Here is a 22,604-nt window from a genome sequence, read left to right on the forward strand (position 1 = left end):
GTGGCACATGAATAGGGGAATTTTTCCAGGCAGAGGATCAAAACTAAATAGTCGGAAGGGGTCAGAGAACGCATAGGGTTTAATATTTGAACAAGTACACTACGCCCACAAACATACTTCAGTGACCACTATCACCTACCTGAACGACTAAGAAATCTTAATAGACCCAAATTTCCTATTCTACACAATCTCAGGTGCCCTTAAAATTTGTATAAATAATACAGAATTTTCACACTTTCTTAAACACTGTTGATGTAATATTCAAGTTAATTACATAACTAAGTATACAACTTAGATAATCTACACATGAAAGTGTTATATTTTTTAACATCTTTTAATGTCTAAAGTTGTAGTAAGGACACCCTCTATCTGTGACACATAACTAAGCTGCCTTATCAAAACCTAAAAAGTATTTCATAGTGAAATTATAAAATAAGCAAAGCCACTATAAATCAATGTGTCCTACTTGTCTTAAGTATTATCTTACCTTGGCAATTATTTCAGAAATATTTTTCAGGGACTGCTTGATTGGATATTTGGCCATGTCCCACTGGAACCTTGTTATATAAGTAACCAAGTCCACTGAAATAAGGGAATAAACTAATTACTGAAGAGAAGCAATAGAATTGTTCAGTTTTTTACACAGCAATATATTTTAACGCTGAAATTGGCATTGAGGAAATCAGCAAAGATGTCATTTCTGAAGAATCCTGATTAAATGTGAACTATATTAAGTAACATGGATTAATCAAAATTTCCACCTTGTAATCTCTTCTTCTTACTCAAAATTTAATACAAATTAAGATGCTCCTTCTAATTTGATTACTTTAAAAATGAAATATGTACATATTCCTAATATGCTTCATACATAGGAGAGACACACAAAGATTAAGAAACTACTTCAAATTGTCTCCTCGATAAGTAGAATTTCACAAAAGAATGTTCTTTCTTTGATAACTTACCCAAGCAAACTGAAAATAAACTTGTCTATTAAAACCATGTTGATGACTGTTTCCAGGAGTTCACATTTTAACAATTTTCAAAACATGGACCCTTTCACTTTCAAATGGAAAGAATAAAACATGTAGAGCTAAAAAAATACTCAACAACTGATTCCTTGGAGTTTAGTAATCAAAGTGACTTCACCCCTAATGGGATCAAGGACAGTGAAACCAAATGGCAATTATGGCAGCACTCACTGACAAAAGTAATTCATATAAAAATATCTTTCTCTTCTCAGTATCTCCTTACATAATACCAGTGAGTCAACAACACAGATGGTATTTCCGAAAGCAACTCTATCTAGATGCACTGCCCCTCTTGGTCAACCAGCATTCCACCTACTAGACTAACTGCCCTAGTTCATAAAATACATAGAAGGTCAGTGAAGACAACACAAATTAACTTATTAATATCTAACATACCTTCTGTTCCTTCTCAAAACACAAATTAACAGACACAGTAAACAATGACATCAGAATTACTTTGATAACAAAGAGCAAGAATAAGTTACTACATTTTTAACTGATTAAATATTCATTGAGCAGCTATTATTTGCAAGAAGAAATGAGATTTCAGGAACACTGGATTTAAAATATAGTAACCTAATCAGAGTAGGCGATCCCGTAGAGAATGAAAGGAAAGTGTTATTTCCTTCTTTTTTTTTTTTTTTTTTAAGAGACAGAGTCTTGCTCTGTCACCCAGGCTAGAGTACAGAGGTACAATCATAGCTCACTGCAGCCTTGAACTCCTGAGCTCAAGCAATCGCCTCTCCTCAACCTCCTGACTAGCTGAGACTATGGGCATATGCCACTACATCCAGGTAATTTTTTTCTTTTTTTTTCTTTCTTTTTGTTTGGGTTTTTTAGAGACAGGCTCTCCCTATGTTGCCCAGGCTTGTCTTGAACTCCAGCACTCAAGCGATCCTCCTGCCACAGCCTCCCAATGTGCTGGGATTACAGGCGTGAGCCACCATGCCAGCTCATTATTTCCTATTATAATGACATATCACTAAAGATGGGCTTAATTTTAAATGAAGCAAAATGCTAAAATGGTATTTCGTAAGAAAATAAGAAATGCAAGTACAAATGAAAACAATGGGGTCAGAATCATCTTTATAAAGTCATTACTACGTAGAGCAAACTCTATATAAACACTGGCTTCTATCCACAGAGAAGTCAGTAGGCTATTTTATGGGTATTAAGTAAAGAAATGCCAAAATTATATTGGGGAGGAGGCACTATTCTGCAATAAAACTAATAATTTCTGTTCTAAGGCTTTAATAGCTATATACTATTAAATACAAAAACCTACATAAGACAGCAGGTATTCAACTGGAACAATGCTGAGATATACAACTTGGAAACTTGTAAATGAGTGAACAAATAGGTGCTGGAAAGAACTAAGGCAAATCTTTACAATACTGCTCTTGCAGGGGACTTGGCATCGTATCACAAGCCATATTATATATTATGTAAGACTGTCTTCTACTAGATTATGTTTCAGGGAACAGGATGTACCTGGAAGTATCACCAAATTCAGTAATGATCATTGTACTTTAATGGCTTTCTATTGTATTTAGTGTCCTTTTCTACAGACTTTTTTACATTACTTTTTGTTTCTGCAGCTTGGTTACTCACTTTATATGAGTTAATAATTAACAGTCATGAGCATTAGCTCACCTCCATTAGCCAACAGATTCTCCTGAACTTTGTCTTTACTATCTTCCAATACATCAGCCATGTACTGAGCCACTTTCTTAACCACTCTGAGGAGGAAAAAAAATTAACCATTTTCAGGAAAAAGATCTAAATTGCATTCTATATGATGAACATATTATATAAAGACATGAGTTTGACTATATATGTTCCCATTATACCTATCCATATAATATACAATAAATGGATCTTACCTTATAATGTTTTAAGGATAAAATGGACCAAGATTTTGTTACATGCAAAAGTCAACTGAGTAACTGTAGAGTTTTAAGGAGACTACATGCAGTGTGTTACTAGTCTAGAAAGAAAGTGGTGGGAAGCTAGTGAGAAACAGTCTGTAAAGAGGCATATATTTATACACAAAAAACTGGACAATGCAAGGACCAAGAACAAAGGAGGCAGCCGAGAACTAGCACTCACCATGTTCCTACGACATGCAAGACACTGTGGTTTCCCTTAGGAAAAAAGGGATCTTACAGGCAAGAGAACATAAGCAATAGTCATGATGAAAAATTAGGTCCTACATTATTAATTAATTGTTTATTGAGCATCTGCTATCTACAAGGAGCTATGCTATAGAGGAAGCCATAATGCCAAAACTATTAGGTTGGTGCAAAAGTAATTGTGGTTCTGGCCATTACTTTAGAAACAAAAAAATGGCAAAAACTCTATTACTTTTGCACCAGCCTAAACCAAGGCACCTACATATGACCTTGTCAATTCTCTCATTTATAAGACACTGAGGTATAAAAGTATAAGTTACTTATCCAAAGTCACAAGACCAGTTAACGTCAAAGATGTGACTAGAAACATATTGTCCTGACTTTAGAGTCCAGGGTTCACTTCCTCATTCCATGTCTGCCTCTAGGCCCTGGGTGGGATTCAGAATCACACAACACAACAAAATCACTACCTTTACACATTGCTTAAAATCTCATTGGAAAGATACAAAAATATATAAATTACTAAATATAAAGCAATCTGAAGTCAGTGCCAGCTGAGATTGCCAGGTTGCAGAGAGAGAGAGATAAAGGGAGGGATCACTTGCAGCTACTGTAGTCAAGAAAGCCCAAAGGCTCATGAGCAGGGCAATGAAGGACAGAAATGGTTTTACAAGGATGATTACCTGGGAAGAAAGCATATTCTTGCCATGGGGCATAATGTGAGTCAAGATAAGAGGTGGAAAAGCAGTAGGCATCCAGAGAATGGTGAGGAGTCCAGACTGATGGGAGCAGCAGGCTGAGAAGTAGGGAGGGGAGCTTAGGCTAGGAAAGTGGGATGCCAGATTACAGATACATAGCCTGTGAAGTCACACTCTAGACAGGGACGTAACACAGGTGAAACAGGGCTCAGGACAAGGATTCTGATGACTATATGCTCAACAGCTAGGAGGGGAAACTGGAAGACAAATTAAGAAATTCCTGTAATGGTTTCATTTTTTTCTTAAAATATATATATATGTATACACACACACACACACACACACACACACACACACATATATATATATATTTTTTAAGAGACAGTCTCGCTCTGTTGCCCATGTTGGAGTGCAGTGGTGCCATTATAGTGCATTGCAGCTTTGAACATCTGGGCTCAAATGATCCTCTTGCCTTGGCCCCTTGAGCAGGAGGGATTACAGGTGTGAGCCACAGAGCGTGGCTTGTTGACAGTTTAAACAAGGGCCAATACGGGCCAGGAAAGGTGATAGAAGAGCTAAATTTAAATGACAATCCTATGCTGAGTGGTCTCAAACCTAAAAATTAGAACAATTTCAGAAATAATGATGTAAGTCATAAGTCTTCAACATGTTTAACTTGAGGTTTGTACATACATTTGCCTATGTCTCCAAAATTCACCCATTCCTTCAAAAGGGACAAATCATTCTCATAAAATTTGACAAGCATCTTGTAAACAGAACCATTTGCTATGAACATTCTAAAATGTTGCATGTTTACACACAGAAGTACTTCAGCGTGTAGAATCATCTGGTGTCAAATTTATAAACTTAAAGTCGCATAACCCACAACTTCGAGATCTCCCTATTTACAAGAGGATCTGTGTCAATGTACAAAATGTCATCTCAAAAATATCTGCTCCAATGATTACATTTTTAAGAAAGTATAAACTATGATTTACCACATATACCATATTCTACAATGTTTGGACTTTAACACTTGGAGCATTTAAGTCATTAAGCTATCATCTGTCAACACTACCAAAGTCTAACAACAACATGATTTTTAAATTCCTCGTATCTTTCAGGAGGACTGAAGAAGATGCGCTTGTGGAACAATGCAGAAAAGAACAGCTGACACACTGCACAGGTAACTTTAAATTCTACTCACCAAACTAGCTACATTTGTCCTTAATACTTTTCAGATTCCTTCCCTAAAAAATCTGAGCCAGCTGGGCACCGTGACTCATGCCTGTAATCTCAGCACTTTGGGAGGCTGAGGTGGGAGGATCACTTGAGGCCAAGAGTTTGAGACCAGCCTGGACAACATAGCGAGACCCTGTCTCCACAAAAATAAAAATAAAAATATTAGCTGGGTGTGGTGGTGCAAGCCTATAGTCTTAGCTACTCAGGAAACTGAGGTAAAAGGATCGCTTGAGCCCAGGAGTTCAAGGATGCAATGAGCTATGATTGCGCCACTGCAATCCAGCCTGGGTGACACCAAGACCCTGTCTCTAAAAAAATAAATAAATAAAATTTAAAATCTGGGCAAACTTTAAATTATATTCAGGACATCCCATTAACAATTTAAAGAAAGAACTATAAAGCCATCAAGGTGACTGACATGGGTACAAATAAATATTAATAATTATATTCTCAGGGGCCTCCTTTCTCAGTGTCTCTTTGGTTGTCATAACTTGTAACTGTAATGAGGTAGATGAGACCTCAGGGAAGACTCACTCCAGGGATGACAACTAAAAAAAAAGTTCCCTCAAATTTTTTTCTCAATTAAAAATGTGTAAGCAAGAAACCAAGAGACTATTCTTTCCATCAGTTCGTGCTTTGAGTGTATCATAATTATTTTCACTATATGTATAATAATTCATAGTACTCATTTGCTCTATATGAATATATGGAATTATAATCCTAAAAGTTGCTTTTCCTTTCATCTTCTCTTTTCCATTCTAATGACCAAGTGTCTGGTCCCAATTGAGCTTTTACTATCTCTTTTTTTTTTTTTTTTTTTTTTTGAGGCGGAGTCTCGCTCTGTCGCCCGGACTGGAGTGCAGTGGCCAGATCTCAGCTCACTGCAAGCTCCGCCTCCCGGGTTTACGCCATTCTCCTGCCTCAGCCTCCCGAGTAGCTGGGACTACAGGTGCCCGCCACCTCGCCCGGCTAACTTTCTATTTTTAGTAGAGACGGGGTTTCACCGTGTTAGCCAGCATGGTCTCGATCTCCTGACCTCGTGATCCGCCCGTCTCGGCCTCCCAAAGTGCTGGGATTACAGGCTTGAGCCACCGCACCCGGCGCTTTTACTATCTCTTAACTAATCTACTGTGAAACTGTCTGCTAAGTGGCCTTCTTGATTCCAATATTAAAGACCATCAATACATCCTTAGATCTGTTTACTTCCTCACTACATGGTGTTATGTTAAAAGATCTCTCTCTCTGCAACCCTGACCTCAGTCTCTATTGCCACAGCGTCACTTTGAGGTGGTTCTATCAATTCAGAAAAGCATTTTAACAGCAGAAATGAGAAAATCTTCCATACAGATTTCACAAAAAAATTTCCTCCTATCCAAGCCTATTATTCCCTTAAAGCTTCTATTGAATGTACATTTCTAAGATTCTCCAAATTCTGTATTTTACAAATTACACCTATGTATCTAAACTCTAAGATAAAAGCTTTGGATCCCCAGAGTTGAAGGAACGGTAGATTGATTCTGCCAACTAATCAAAATGCAGCTATCAAACAGCCTATAACCATTTTCAGCTCAAATATACATGTACCTGAATTTCAAAAGTAATAAAAACTGCAGTGTAGAAAAATTCTTCCAACTGAATTTTGAAGACGAAAGCATAACCATCTTCAAATAAATGGAGTAATATCCCATGTTCATGGATCAAAGACAATAATGTTAGGATGATACCATTCCCCAAATTGATACATAGATTCAACACTATCCTCATCAAAATTCCAGCTGACTTATATGCAGAAATTTGACACTGTGATCCTAAAATTCATACAAAAAGACAAAGAACCCAGAATAGCCAATCTTGAAAGAAAAAAAAAAAAGGAAAATTCATACTTTCTGATTTTAAAACTTACTACAAAGCTACAATAATCAAGACAATGTGGTACTGGCATAGGAAAGAAACATAGATCAATGAAACAGAACTGAGAGTCCAGAAATAAACTCTCATATTACATTCAATTGATTTTCAGTAAGGGTTCCAGGACAATTCAGTGGGAAAAAACAGTCTTTTCAACAAATGGTGCTGGGACAACTAGATATTCACATTCAAAAGAATCAAGTTGGACCCTTACCTCACAACATAAATAAAACTTAACTCAAAATGAATCAAAGACCTCAATGTGAAAGCTAAAACTGTAAATCTCTTAGAAGGAAACACAGACATAAAACGATACGACCCTGGATTAGACAATGGTGTCTTAGACACAATGCCACAAACACAAGCAACAAAAGAAAAAAATAAATTGGACTTCATCAAAATTTAAAACTTTCATGCTTCACAGGACACAATCAAGAAAATGAAGACATGGCCAGGCACGGCGGCTCCTGCCTGTAATCCCAGCACTTTGGGAGGCTGAGGCAGGTGCATCATGTCAGGAGTTCGAGACCAGCCTGTCCAACATGGTGAAACCCCATCTCTACTAAAAATACAAAACTAAGGCCGGGCGCGGTGGCTCAAGCCTGTAATCCCAGCACTTTGGGAGGCCGAGACGGGCGGATCACGAGGTCAGGAGATCCAGACCATCCTGGCTAACACAGTGAAACCCCGTCTCTACTAAAAAAAAAAAAAAAAAAAAAACTAGCCGGGCGAGGTGGCAGGCGCCTGTAGTCCCAGCTACTCGGGAGGCTGAGGCAGGAGAATGGCGTGAACCCGGCAGGCGGAGCTTGCAGTGAGCTGAGATCCGGCCACAGTACTCCAGCCCGGGCGACAGAGCGAGACTCCGCCTCAAAAAAAAAAAAATACAAAACTAAGCTGTGCATTGTGGCAGGCACCTGTAATCTCAGCTACTCGGGAGGCTGAAGCAGGAAAATCGTTTGAATCCAGGAGGCGGAGGCTGCAGTGAGCCGAGATCTCGTCACTGCACTCCAACCTGGTTGACAGAGCAAGACTGTCTCAAGAAAAAAAAAAGAAAATGAAGACAATTCACAGAATAAGAGACAATATTTGCAAGTTATATCTGAGATGGGATTTATATCTAGCATATCCTGTATAAAGAACTCTTACAATTCAAAAACAGAAAGATAAGCCAATTAAAAATGGGCAAAGGATCTGAATAGACATTTCTCCAAGGAAGAAAAACAAATGGCCAAAAAGCACATGAAAAGATACTCAATACATCACATCACATCAGTCAACAGGGAAATGCAAATTTTTTAAAATGAGGTATTATCTCATACCCCCTGGGATGGCTATAATAAAAAAGACAAATAGTAACAAGTGCTGACAAGGATGAAGAGAAATGAGAATCTTCACACACTGCTGGCAGGAATATTAAATGGTGCAGCCACTCTGGGAAACAGTTGGTCAGTTCCTCAAAAAGTGAAACATAGAGTTACCATATGATCCAGAAATTCCACTCTTAGGTACAAACCCAAGAAAAATGAAGATATTTAAGAACACAAACTTGTACACAAATGTGCACAGCGGCATTATTCTTATAAGCCAAAAAGTGGAAGCAAAAGAAATGCCCATCAATTGATGAATGGATTAATGTGATAAGCGTGTGTACACATATATAGTGGGATATTATTTAGTAATAAAAAGAAATGAAATACTGATACATGCAACAGCTTGGATAAACTTCAAAACATTATGCTAAGCAAAAGAAGACAGTCACAAAAGACCATGTATTGTATTCCATTTACAAGAAATGTCCAGACCAAGCAAATCTATAGTGGCAGAACAATTTGTGGGTGGTGGGGACAGGAAGTGACTGCTCATGGGAATAGGAATAGAGGATGATGAAATATTTAAAATTGACCGTGGCAATGGTTACACAAGTCTGAATACACTAAGAATCATTGAATTGTACACCTGTAATAGGTGAAATGCACGGCACGTAAACTATATCCCAATAAAGAGAGTAAAAAGAGAATCAGCATTTTCATGTTTCAAACAGGTGCATTTTATAGTATGTAAATTGTACCTTCATAAAATTGATATACAAAAGGAAAAAAGTCATCGTTTTCTAAAACCATTCCAGTAAGCAGAGTACACATGTGATAATAAACCCAGTGTCCACGGAGCCTGATAACAGTGTCTCCCATTTTGCTCTACTCCATGCATGTAAGTACATTACCCTTCTACAAATGCATCCAGTTTAGCCAGTTCATCTGACAAGCCAACCAAGACATCCAGCGTGCCAACCTAAAAGGAAAATACATTGTTATTTAGCTGGCATCCTTTTTCAAAAAATACAAGCTGATACATCTTGACTTAAAGTTCTTGTAAATCTTAATTCTCCCTATCTGATTTCATAATGTGTAAGTATGTTAAAAGATGTTTGCCAGACATTTCAAAGCTATTTATATGTACAAGATAATCCTTTAATTCATGGGTATAAGCACCACTTAAGACTTGAAGACTCCTCTTAACAGGTCTGTGCTTGTACTATTCAATGACACTGAATCATCTGAAATCTTAGTTTACAACACAGGCTCTCAAGTAGGAGGTCCACAGATGTGTGCTAGAGGGTCTGTAACTAAATTGGCATGCAAAACTGTGCACGGTGAGTACATTTTGGAGGAAACGTCCTGTCTCAAAGGTATCCGTAACTCCAAAAATATTAAGAATCGGTCATTTTATTGTATCTATTTATTTACTTATATTTTTGAGATGGAGTCTCGCTCTGTCACCCAGGCTGGAGTGTGGTGATCTTGGCTCACTGCAACCTCCGCCTCCTGGATTCAAGCGATTCTTCTGCCTCAGCCTCCCAAGTAGCTGGGATTACAGGAGCCTGCCACCACACCTGGCTAATTTTTGTATTTTCAGTAGAGACTGGGTTTCACCATGTTGGCCAGGCTGGTCTCAAAATCCTGACCTCAGGAGATCGGCTTACCTCAGTCTCCCAAAAGTGCTGGGTTTACAGGCCCCACCACACCCCACCAAGAATCAGTCATTTAAAATATTTCTTAAATGAATGTTGCCTATGACTCCCTCATTCAGTTAACTAGCAAAATGTCAGTATCATGATCTTTTCCATTCTTTACAAATGTTCCATCAACTGATTACTGGATACCTGCTTCACTTTGATGTTGCTAGATTACTAATCTTTAATACAGTAAATCTTAAATAGATTAACCAGATTAAATAACTGGGTTAGATTTGTCAAGTATGATTAAGTAGGTGCTATGGTAACACACTTACAATGTAAGAATCAGTGTAACATAAATTTAACAACTTCACTATGATATTTAAGAATATATACTACTAAGAGTTTTAATTTCTGAAAATCGTATTTGTGAATGTAATACATCAAACATTTTCATAAGATTTTTCATTGCAATTTAGAAGAGCACAAAAAGCCTAAGTAGAGAGACGTTATTTCAATTTGGTAGTTTACTTCTAGTATTTCAAAGAAGATACATTGTAAATCATGCCAATGGCTGGAGAGGAGGTTTTCTTTGGAAGGAACCTGGGTATCTCATTTCCACTAACAGAGAGAACTGGCCCTCCCCTGGATGATGAACTCATATGCAATTCTGCACAGTGCAGCTTCACCTTTAAGTCAGGGATATTGAACTTGGAAGTCACAGCAAGATTATTGTTCTTTGAAGTTGCCGCATGCAATTTCTCCCATGTTTGCTGACAGGTTTTCTCCCCAGGAGCAGATATAAGCCAGAACTCAGTCATGTTTGTTACTGGGTATTTCCTCAAAAATCAAGAGAGATTCTGAAATGTAAAACAAAACAAAAGAAATACATTTAAAATCATTTGTTTCTAAAGTCTTTCAGAGTCATAGGAGACGTTTATAACATATAACCTGTTTCAAAACTAATCTAATATTGGCATATGATCTCAAGCAAAGTGAAATTTACCTACCTCGAAGTAAATCTATATAAATGGTGAAAAAAATGACTTATTTATGATATCAGGAAAGTGAGGTGATAAAAACCTAGTATGTGAAGTACCTACTTTTTTTCGTTATAAAACATTCTTAATGGGAGTTAGTCAAGAAGTGAGATTACCCCAAATACCAGCCACCAATAGTTTCTTTCAACCAAAAAGGTAGAGAGTTACAAATTTATAGGTTTATCTTAAACTTTTTTTTTTTTTTTTTTGAGACAGTGTCTCACTCTGTCGTCCAGGCTGGAGTGCAGTGGCACAATCTGGGCTCACTGCAACCTCTGCCTCACAGGTTCAAGCGATTTTTGTGCCTCAGTCTCCTGAGTAGCTGGGATTATAGCCATGCACCACCACGCTCAGTTAATCTTTGTATTTTTAGTACAGACAGGTTTTTGCCATGTTGGCCAGGCTGGTCTTAAACTCCTGGCTTCAAGTGATCCACCGCACCCAACCTATCTCAAACTTTTAAAGCTTACAACCAAAAAAAGGAAATTAAAAAAAAAAAAAAGCATAACTTTTATCTTGAAGAAAGAATTTAATTGAATCAATGCATTTATAAACAGCAGTCACCAAATAAATTTGTCACATTGGCTTAGCAAATCCTACAAGGCTGGTAAATTTGGTGGCTAATTCTAATCCATAGTCAATCTAGAGAAATCTCCTCAAATCTTTGATGCATACACTTAGTTGCCATTGAACATTTACAAATTTGGAAAAAAATAAAAATAAAAATAAAACTTGCCAATCTGCTTGGCCATTTTAAAATATAGGGAGTTGGGAGGGTGGCGTTAATGTAACATTTTTGGATCTGAGAGGCAGGCTGCAGATCTCCCTTTCCAAAGAGTCCCATTAAGATTCACTTAACCCTCTCTACAATCTCTTTTCCTCCTCCTCCTCCTCCTTCCCCTTCCCACACACACAGAAGGGTGAAAAAAGTACAGAGACAAAACTATTCAGAATCTAGGTAGGTAAAGCACATAAACACAAGTGATAAAAATCAAAGTATTTTGGTACCATTATTCCCATTTTAATGTGCCTTCATGAGAACCAACATAAGCTTTCTGCTAACACTGCTTATTTAATCTCTCCTGAAACTAATATTTATATTAGTTTTATATTATATATTTGATATTAATTAATATTAAATATTAATTAATATTAAATTAATATTTTTATATATTCTAAATTGAATATAACTATCTTATGAAGTTGTCCTGAGAACAAAATCAGATAATAAAGGTGAAAAAAGTTTGTAAATGTAACTTTTCTTTAAAATGTAAAGTATTATAGTTAATCATAATGGACTTTCATAATTACAGTAGTCCATTTTAATTAAAGTACCTATGATTAGGTAATCAATGCTAACTACTCATTACAATACCATTGAAAGTGAACTTAACATAGATGTCATCCTATATACTTGTTAATTTTTCTAACTACTGTTTATAGAGGATCTACCATATAAAAGGTACTGCTCTAAATGCATCATTAGTTCAATTCATCTTCCCAACACCTCTACGAGGTAAATATCATGCTTCCCATTTACAGGTAAGAAACAGAGGTTAAACTCAGTACAGATGTCGACAGTGGTATTAAATGAATACGTTAAGAAACCATATTCTAGAAAAAAAAAATTTAAAAAGAAACTGTACTGTACGTGGACTTTTCTGACATTACTGATGAAGTTAAACCTTTATCAGCTCTACCTACACCTTCTCAAATGAAAGAGCTACACTTTCCCAAATGGCCAAGAAGTTAAACACAAGCTTTTTAGTGGCAGCCAGTCTGGTCAGAGAACAGCACAGCTGAACTGGCCATCCAAGGATGGAAGCTACTCGTGAGCCCCACGCTCTAATGAGACCATCCAAAGATCAGTTTTGATTTCAAAACAGAAGCAAAAGCAAAATCTTCATTAGCCTACCTGAGAAACTTCAAATACTGAACTTGAAGGCTATTATACTACCATACTCTTTTTCAACCTGATTTTTTCGTTCAACCTATTTTTAGAATTATCCAGTGATCATTAATTTTAATTGATACATGATATTCTATTATAGGAATAAACTAAAATTTATTATCTGCTTCTTCCTGGAATGACTGTTAAATTGTTTTTACTTTTTTGCTATTATAAACAATTCTGCTGTAAACAATATGTACATGTCTCTATCTATGAAAGATTTTGTCTGGGATAAAAGTAAAATAGCTGAGTTACAGGATATGTCTTCAAAGATAGTGGCGACATGTCTTTCCATGCTTCTATGCAGTGTGACTTTGCCACTCCTTCCATCAAAAGGTGGAGCTGGTGACTTGGTTTGACCAACAAAACACATGGAAGCCACACTATGCAAGTTCAGGGCTCAGACCTCAAGAGGTCTTGTGTCTTGGACCACTGCCCTCAGACTACCACACAAGGAAGCCAGTTTAGCCTACTGCAAGTGATAAGGCCACATGTAGAGAACTAACAACCAGCATGAACCACCAGACATGTGACTGAAGCCATTATGAGCCCTCCAGCCCAGCCAATCTCCCAGCTGAATGCAGCTGCATCAATGAGTCCAGGTAAAACAAGCAGAGGGACTACCCCAGCAACTCACAGAATTAGGAGAAATAAGAAATCACTGTTTTAAGCCAATAAGTTTTGGGGTTGTTTGTTGTGCAGCATGAGACAACTGACACAGACCACTGCCAACTCTTTTGGGTATTGCCAAACTGTTCTCCAAAGCCTCTACCAACTTAAATTCCTACCAGCAGAGTAAGTTTCTATTTCCACAACTGAAAAACACACAATAGTATATATTGTTCAGAGTTATATACACTTACAGAAAATACTAAAATATGCATAGGAGAAAGGAGCTTTAGTTTTGTAAGATTTCATTTAAAAAATTGAGCAAATATAGCAAAATGTTAATACTTGCTAAATCTGCATGGATGTCATTAATTGCAATATTAAAATTTTTCTGTATATCTGAAATACTTCAAAACTAAATATTTTTAAAATTGTTACAAGAATGTATTTAATTCACAAGTTAAAACATAACATTGCAGAGCAAATTTATTAAAAATAAAATTTTAGGCCGGGCGCGGTGGCTCAAGCCTGTAATCCCAGCACTTTGGGAGGCAGAGACGGGCGGATCACGAGGTCAGGAGATCGAGACCATCCTGGCTAACACGGTGAAACCCCGTCTCTACTAAAAAATACAAAAAACTAGCCGGGCGAGGTGGCGGGTGCCTGTAGTCCCAGCTACTCGGAAGGCTGAGGCAGGAGAATGGCGTGAACCCGGGAGGCGGAGCTTGCAGTGAGCTGAGATCCGGCCACTGCACTCCAGCCTGGGTGACAGAGCGAGACTCTGTCTCAAAAAAAAATAAAAAATAAAATTTTAGTCAACTTTAAAAGGGGATATTCAGAGAATAATCTAGATACCAAATTAATCCTCAAAGTACAACCTTTTTGTTTTACACCTAGTAGAAATGCTTACTAGTCTGTTTATATCTTCTTATGACCAAGTATAATACATTGCAGACAATGCTTTTAGAGTTTAGAATTTGTTTTAAAAGTATTTTTGGATCCTGAGACAGGAGGATCACTTGACCTCAGGAGTTCAAGATCAGCCTGGTCAACACAACGAGACTCTGTCTCTGTTTTTTTTTTTTATTTTTATTTTTAAAAAATCAATTTAAAAAAAGTATTTGGGGGTCAGTATGTTCGACAATCTAACTGCATAATGTTGCAAGGCTCAGGCTATACCTATACTAATTCCAGAACCTATCTCAAGAAGTTGCTTTTAAAAATAAATTCCTGCTGAAATCTCATGGACCTATCTCCTGCCCTCTTGTCATCCTGTCTCTGTTCTTCGCAACACCTGGATCACCTCACCACCTATCTCTGGTTTCTTCCAGTTAATACTCTTGCACTTACCGAATCTAGCTTTTTTAGCACAAACTATCTTGAACTTTAACGTTTTCAGTTATTAGAAAATCTAATAGCAGCTTTAAACCTCTTTTAGTAATCCAGATCTTCTAAGTAATCGTGGTTTCTAGAAAATTGAGATTTTGTTATAATAATTTTATGCAAGTAGTTTTCTGTTAGTATATTTAATGATAAATTTTTGTATCTCCTCTCCTCCCAAAATAGCAGGTAGTAAAGTCAACCGTTAAATTCTTCCTGATGATACTGCTAAATTATCTAAACTGCCACTTCCTCAAAGATTGTAATAATATGAGCTATTACAGTAGATGTCACTATCATACTACTTAGAGTTCCAGAAAATCTTTCCTTCTAACAGGTTTTCAAAGGATTTCAAGGAATAGGAAAGAGGACCTCATTTCTCATCTATAAATAATACCTGCCCTATCTACTTCACTGAGCTTTTATTAGGATCAAGGGAAATAATGTCATGATAAATTCTGAACAAAACTATAGTCTAAAAATATTATAGAAGTTCTCTAATTTAGCTTTTAAAAAACTCTATTTTTGTGTAGAGACGGAGTCTTGGTATGTTCCTCAGGTTGGTCTCAAACTTCCAGCCTCAAGCAATCCTCCTGCCTTAGCCTCCCAAAGTGCTGAGATTACAAGTGTGAGCCACTGTGTTCATAATTCTAGCTTTTAAGTGAGACCTCCCTAGAGCCTAGGTGTTAGAAGATGAGGAGGAAAGGAAGGAAAAGGTGCCTTCTAAGTCTGATGCTGTGCTTTTCACTTCTCATACATCATTTTATTCCATTCTCACTACAACCCATGAGATAGGCAGTAATACACAGAGAGGTGAATAGTTTACCCAAGGTTTCAAGACTGGCAGATGGGGTTCAAACTCAGTTGTGTTTGACTCTAAAGGCCATGTTCTCTCTATTGTGTCACACTAGGAGAAAAGAACGTTCTGTGCTCTGGTGCGCCTGGGCTGTCCTGTTTGAAGAGCGATCCACATGTAAGCTTCAACACCTTCACCCTATGTTTGGTTCCAGGCTCAGAGCACTCTGTTGGTACAGTGAATTCTGATAAAGGGATCCAAGCTTCCTTTACTTGTTCCTTTCATCCTGGATCATCACAATTTCTAAAGCAGCATTGCCCAGCATCCAAAACTATCCTGCCTCCTAGAAGGAACAATGATTCCTCCAAACAAAAGGACACACACACACAAAATTCAAGATTCAAAGTATACTGTGAGACTAGAAATTAGATACTAGAGATTCGATGGACCTGCCAGATCATGAAGGAAGGAACACAAACTTTGGAGTCCTGCAACAGTTAAAACTCTGACTCTACCCTCTTACTAGTTTCCTCATCTGTAAAGTGGAAATATGACACCTCTCTTCACCCAGCTGTCAGAAAGTATGAATAAAATAATGTACCTAGACCTTCCCCTTTCCATGCGGCCGCCCTTTCTGGGGGTGACTGTATATGCTGCTGCCCCACCTCATCCTACCTCCCAAGACTCTCCCCCATATGCCAGATGGGAAATATTCTTTGCTTATTCATACTTTATAAATGCCCCTACTATGCACTCATCATATTCTCCCTCATTTTTATAACATATTTTCCTCTCCATCTTACTGAGAAATCCTGAAGAGCTAGAATCATATCTTCTTCTCTATGAAACCCTGAGAGCCAGAATACACTAAATTCCTGGCAATAGCAGGGACTTAATAAATGCCTGTTGAGTTAATAAATAAAATTCAAATTCAAATATAACAATGATGGAACCAATCAAAAAGTCTGATTAGAGATAAAACAAAGGCAAAAATATTCACGTTTTTTAAAAGTGTTTTATAGTCTTCCAGAAAACCCTTACTTTACAGTAAAAATTAAAAATTGGTAGAGTTGCAGATTCCTAAGTAAGCCTTTGTCTTTTATGTCAAGGGTGAATAAAGTCAAAGACACAAAAAAGAGGGTTTGATAAAGAACCTATCTGTACTTCAGGCAAAGCCATGGCCTCAGTTCTTCTACCCCTCATCAAAGCAAACTAACTCTCAGTAAAGAGCTTAACAGGAAAGACAAGCTACTTAAGTACCTAAGGAGGAATGTAAGAACTTCCTATGACAGTAACATCATAAGTATTTTGCAAAATCTGTTTTTTCCATTTTTAAACAATGTCCACTGTCAACCTGTCACACAAGTCAGGTAAAAAAATTTCTCCTTGAGGCCAGGCACAGTGGCTCACGCCTGTAATTCCAGCACTTTGGGAGGCTGAGGCAGGCAGGTCACCTGAGATCAAGAGTTCAAGACCTGCCCACCCAACATGGCAAAACTACATTTTCACTAAAAATACAAAAAAATTAGCCAGGCATGGTAGCATGCGCCTGTAATCCCAGGTACTCGGGAGGCTGAGGCAAGAGAATCACTTGAACCCAGGAGGCAGAGGTTGCAGTGAGCCAAGATGGAGCCACTGCACTCCAGCCTGGGTGACAGACTGAGACTCCGTCTCAAAAAAAAAAAATTATCCTTGAAATTTAAGAACAATTTAAGTTTAGTTTCAAACAAAAATTATCTTTGCAGATGAGTATGTATGTTTTTATTCATCAGAAAATGGGATCCATGTTGTTAAACATATTTCCCTTTTTCTCTCAGTTGCAAGGAAACAAATTGTAAAAATTGGTGGCCATTTGTCATCAACTCACCAAGAACCTGACACCACCTCCTTCACTGCTTGTTTTTATTCATAATTATTTCCCTTTATTTTATCTTGAATACAAAGGAAGTCTGGCCTAAATGTAGCAAATCATATGCTAAACAGAGGCGATGATGATCAAAAAGGCACCCTGATTAAATGGTAGAGTTTCTCAAGGCTCAGATCCAGGTCTATGTCCTTCTGTGTGTGTGTGTGTGTCTGTGTGTGTGTGTGTGTGTGTGAGAATGTGTGTGTACAGCACCTTTCTTGATGATCTCCTCTACACTTGGCGCAATTCTAGTCTAGATGCTGGACACTTTCTGAAATGTATGTCTCCAGCCCAGGGCCCTCTGCAGCATCTAGAGTTGTACCCAACCAGTATCCACATCTGACTACAAGACATTTTCCACTCGGATGTCTCAAAAGCAGCTAAAACCCAACACTTCTAGTCAAACTTATGATCTCTTCCTCAATATGCAGTTCTACTCCAGCGTTCCCTGAGTTAGCACAGGTGTACCCCTGCAATATTAGACAATTAGAACTGTCAGATGTTCACAGCAGCCAACACTTACTGGGCACTTCCTATCTACTAGCACCAGTCAAAACACTCCACATGTATTAACTCATTTAGTAGTTAGAGAAACCCCAGTAGAGGGGTAGTAGTTACAAAGAAACTGGGGCACATAAAGCATCTTATATATTATACAAGATATATTATGCAGTATGTGTCTCGTCACAGATCATATGAGAACATATATTACATGCTAAGGATGAATGTATTACATGCTCTCATAGCACCTTCTTTGCAGTATTTCCCTGAGGGTGGGGGCGGCACTTTTTACTAATACCTGTCTTTCAAATAAACTGCCCAGGAGGGTAAGTGGAAATCATGATAGTTTTTGCTCACCATTTTATCCTCAGTACTTGGAATAGAGATCAGCATGGTAGAGTCTCAGAAAATATTTGCTGAATATTCTTCAATAAAAACTACTGTGAGGATTAAATGAGATAACATCAAGCACCTGGATTATAGTTGGTTAGTTTCCCTCACTTCCACTGTTTTCCATAAAATCAACTTCATTAAAATATAATGTATATAGAATTAAATGCACCCATAATAAGAGTTTGATGAGTTTTTGACAAATGTATACATCTATGTGAGCACTGTCAAAACCAAGACTAAGGACACTTCTATCATCCCCAAACCTTCCCTCACACTCAGTCCAGTCAATCCCTACCTCACTGCCAACCCTGGGCAAATGCTGGTCTGCTTTCTGTCAGTATAGATTAGTTTTGCCTGATCTAGAATTTCCTTGTAAATGGAAGCATGCATTAGATACTCTTTTGTATCTGGCTTTTGCTCAGCAAGTCTTTGGTATCTGTCCATGTTGTGTGTATTAGTAGTTCAATCTGTTTTATTACTTAGTATTCTATCGCATACATCTACTATAGTCTGTTCATACATTCATCAGTTGATGAACATTTGGATTGTTACTACTGGTTTGGGACCACTAAGAATCGAGATTCTATGAACATTCCTCTACAAAGCTTTCTGTGAAGATATATTTTTATCTTGGATAAAATGTTCTAAAAGTAGAATTTCTAAGTTGAATGATTAATGTATACTTAATTTTATAGGAAACTGACCAGGCGTGGTGGCTCACACCCATAATCCCAACACTTTGGGAAGCCGAGGCAGGTGGATCACTTGAGGCCAGGAGTTCGAGACCAGTCTAGCCAACATGCTGAAACTCCGCCTCTACTAAAATTACAAAAATTAGCCAGGTGTGGTGGTGCAGGCCTGTAATCCCAGCTACATAGGAGGCTGAGGCACAAGAATTGCTTGAACCCAAAAGGTGGAGGTTGCAATGAGCCATGCCACTGCACTCCAGCCTGGGAGGCAGAGTGAGGAAAGAAAGAAAGAAAAGAAAAAGAAAAAGAAAAAGAAAAAAAGTAAGGGGAGGTGAATGGAAGGGAGGGGAGAGGAGACTGCCAAACTGTTTTTCAAAGTAGATATATAACATTTTATATTCCGAATAGCAAGGTCTTCAGGCTCCAGATGCTCCACCAACACTCAGTGTTCTTGGTCTTTTCATGTTTAGCCATTCCAGTGGGTTGCAGGGTTATGTTGCATTTCCATGATGCATTTCTAATCAGACTAATGAAGTTCAGGGGCTCTTCATGTTATTTGCCATTTGTATATTTTCTATTCAAGTCTTTTGCCCAGTTTTTAGAATACCGGATTCACCTACTGAGTTGCACAAAATTTTTATATGATCTTGACACAACTTCCTTGTGAAATATACATATTTACATATTTTCTCTCAGTCTGTGGCTTGACTTTTCTTTTTTTTTTGAGACGGAGTCTCGCTCTGTTGCCCAGACTGGAGTTCAGTGGCTGGATCTTAGCTCACTGCAAGCTCCGCCTCCTGGGTTTACGCCATTCTCCTGCCTCAGCCTCCCGAGTAGCTGGGACTACAGGCGCCCGCCACCTCGCCCGGCTAGTTTTTTTTTGTATTTTTTTTTTTAGTAGAGACGGGGTTTCACCGTGTTAGCCAGGATGGTCTCGATCTCCTGACCTCGTGATCCGCCCGTCTCTGCCTTCCAAAGTGCTGGGATTACAGGCTTGAGCCGCCGCGCCCAGCCAACTTTTCTTAATGATGCTTTTGAATAGAAGTTTGCAATTCTGCCAAAGTCCAATTTATCCGTTTATTTGTTTTTTGTTTTTTTTTAAATAATATATGCTTTCTGTAGCATGTGAAAAATCTGCCTACCCCAAGGTCACAAGTATTTACTCTGCTTGGAGTTTGTTGAGTTTCTTGGATCCATTCATAGTTTTCATCAAATTTTAAATGTTTTCAGCCATTATTTTTCCTCAAATTCTTTTGCCTTCACTTCCTTCTTTTAACATACAAGATCACATGTATGTTAAACCACTTGATACTGCTCCACAGGTCACTGAGCTTTCATTCATCTTTCTCAGTTGTTTTTCTCACTGTGTTTTATTTTGGATAGTAATATAGTTTGGATGTCTGTCCTCCCCAGATCTCATGTTGAATAAACCCCATTGTTGGAGCTGGGGCCTGGTGGGAGGTGTCTGTCTGGGTCATTGGGGCAGATCCCTCATAAATGGTTTGGTGCTCTCCCTGGAGTAATAAGCTACTTTGAAATCTGATTGTTAAAAACAGGATGCCCTCCCCATAGTAAGAAGTTGTCATGAGATCTGACTTTTACCTTCTCCCTAACTCTTGCTCCTTCTCTCGCCAAGTGACACTCCTGCTCCCCTTCCCCTCTGCCATGACTCAAGAGCTTCCCGAAGCCTCAATAGAAGCTGAGATCTGGATGCTATGTTTGCACAGCCTAGAGAACTGTGAGCCAAAGAAACCTCTTTATAAATTATCCAGTCTCACAGATTTCTTTATGGCAACAAATACGACTAACACAGTCTCTTGCTGTATCTTCTAGTTTGCTGACCTTTTCTTTGGAGTATCTAATCTGTTATTCTTCTCACCAGTGAATATTTCACTTCTTATGTATTTTTCTGCTTTAAGTTCCATTTTTAAAATATCTTCCAGCCGGGCGCGGTGGCTCAAGCCTTTAATCCCAGCACTTTGGGAGGCAGAGACGGGCAGGTCATGAGGTCAGGAGATCGAGACCATCCTGGCTAACACGGTGAAACCCCGTCTCTACTAAAAAAAAATACAAAAACACTAGCCAGGCAAGGTGGCGGCGCCTGTAGTCCCAGCTACTCGGGAGGCTGAGGCAGGAGAATGGCGGGAGCCCAGGAGGCGGGGCTTGCAGTGAGCCGAGATCCGGCCACTGCACTCCAGCCTGAGCGACCGAGCGAGACTCCGTCTCAAAAATAAATAAATAACAGTTTTCTGTTAAAACACTGAGCATATTTGTAGAAATGTTGCACTGTTTATCACTGGACTTTGCTGTCTTCTTTTTAAGAGTGTTGTCCTTTGTTCTGGTGGGCAGGTAAGTTAGTGGAGGATCAGCTTGATCCACCCAAGGCTTGTTTTCAAACATTGTTAGGACAGACCTAAGGCCTTACTCTAGGGCTAACTTCGTCTCTAACACTGAGGTCTGACCTTCTGGGGATTCTATTGAACGTCCCAGGTATTCAATAAGGTCTCTCCATATGTGGTCAGAATTCAAATGCCTCCCAGCACCATAAGCTCTGTCAATTCTTTAAAGCTCTCTGGTCATTCTTTGTTAGAGCTCCTGCAGAGATCCCCCTATAAGTTTCTGGTGTTTATTTCTCTTCCTAGCTCCCTCTCTTTGTCAATCCCACCTGCGAATTCCAGCCAGATAAACCTTCCCCAAGTCCAGTCTCCTCAACTCAGCAAGACCAAGACGCTCTGCATGGGTGTCCACTTCCTAAAACATGGTGCAGAGAGTATCTACAGGAAAAAGCAGGAGGAATTACTCATTTCCTTTTTCTCAGCTCCCATACTGCCTATTGTCGGATGTCTGGAAGCAGTTTTTTAATATATCTTGTCCAGATTTGTAATTGTTTATGGAGGGAAAGCAAACATGGTACCAGTTACTCCATTGCAGACAAAAACTGAAGTCTCATCTAGTTTTGTTGTATGTATTATTCACAAGTGTTCGGTTTTGCTAATTGTTCTGTTTGTTTCTATGCAGGGATTCAGCCACAACCTCCCAGCCTCTCTCAGCCCCATGTCTTAACATTTAACAGAAAACAAGATTGACAACAATAAAAGGCAAAAATTTACCAAATCTAGGCTAAAAGACTGGTGTACTACTGTGTTTGTGAAAAACGGAACACAGTGAACATGTATTGCTTTTGTACTAAAAGGAAAATGTTGGGCCGGGCGCGGTGGCTCAAGCCTGTAATCCCAGCACTTTGGGAGGCCGAGACTGGCGGATCACGAGGTCAGGAGATCAAGAAATTGACAAGCTGATTCTAAAATTTATCTAAAAATGCAAAAGGCCAAAAACATTCTTTTCAGAAATTCTTAAAGAAGAAAATGTGGGGCCGGG

The 22,604-nt window shown here is 38.4% G+C and overlaps 1 protein-coding gene across 4 annotated transcripts in view; it reads right to left on the reverse strand.

Moving 5' to 3' along the window:
• Positions 1-22,604, reverse strand: part of ATP6V1C1 (ATPase, H+ transporting, lysosomal 42kDa, V1 subunit C1) — a 53,754-nt gene that overhangs the window by 21,698 nt on the left and 9,452 nt on the right. For 2 of the 4 annotated variants that reach the window (XM_011931260.1, XM_011931252.1), the window contains exons 2-5: positions 10,651-10,821; positions 9,230-9,297; positions 2,682-2,767; positions 488-582 (exon numbers count right to left, since the gene is read on the reverse strand). In XM_011931260.1, coding sequence (XP_011786650.1) covers positions 488-582; positions 2,682-2,767; positions 9,230-9,297; positions 10,651-10,782 — 381 coding nt within the window. In that variant the 5' untranslated portion in view covers positions 10,783-10,821. The remainder of the gene's footprint in view (positions 1-487; positions 583-2,681; positions 2,768-9,229; positions 9,298-10,650; positions 10,822-22,604) is intronic. The other 2 variants (XM_011931269.1, XM_011931279.1) reach the window with 2 other exon arrangements.

The sequence above is a fragment of the Colobus angolensis genome, unplaced genomic scaffold (assembly GCF_000951035.1).
Source record: "Colobus angolensis palliatus isolate OR3802 unplaced genomic scaffold, Cang.pa_1.0 Scaffold121, whole genome shotgun sequence".
Taxonomy (NCBI): Eukaryota; Metazoa; Chordata; class Mammalia; order Primates; family Cercopithecidae; genus Colobus; species Colobus angolensis.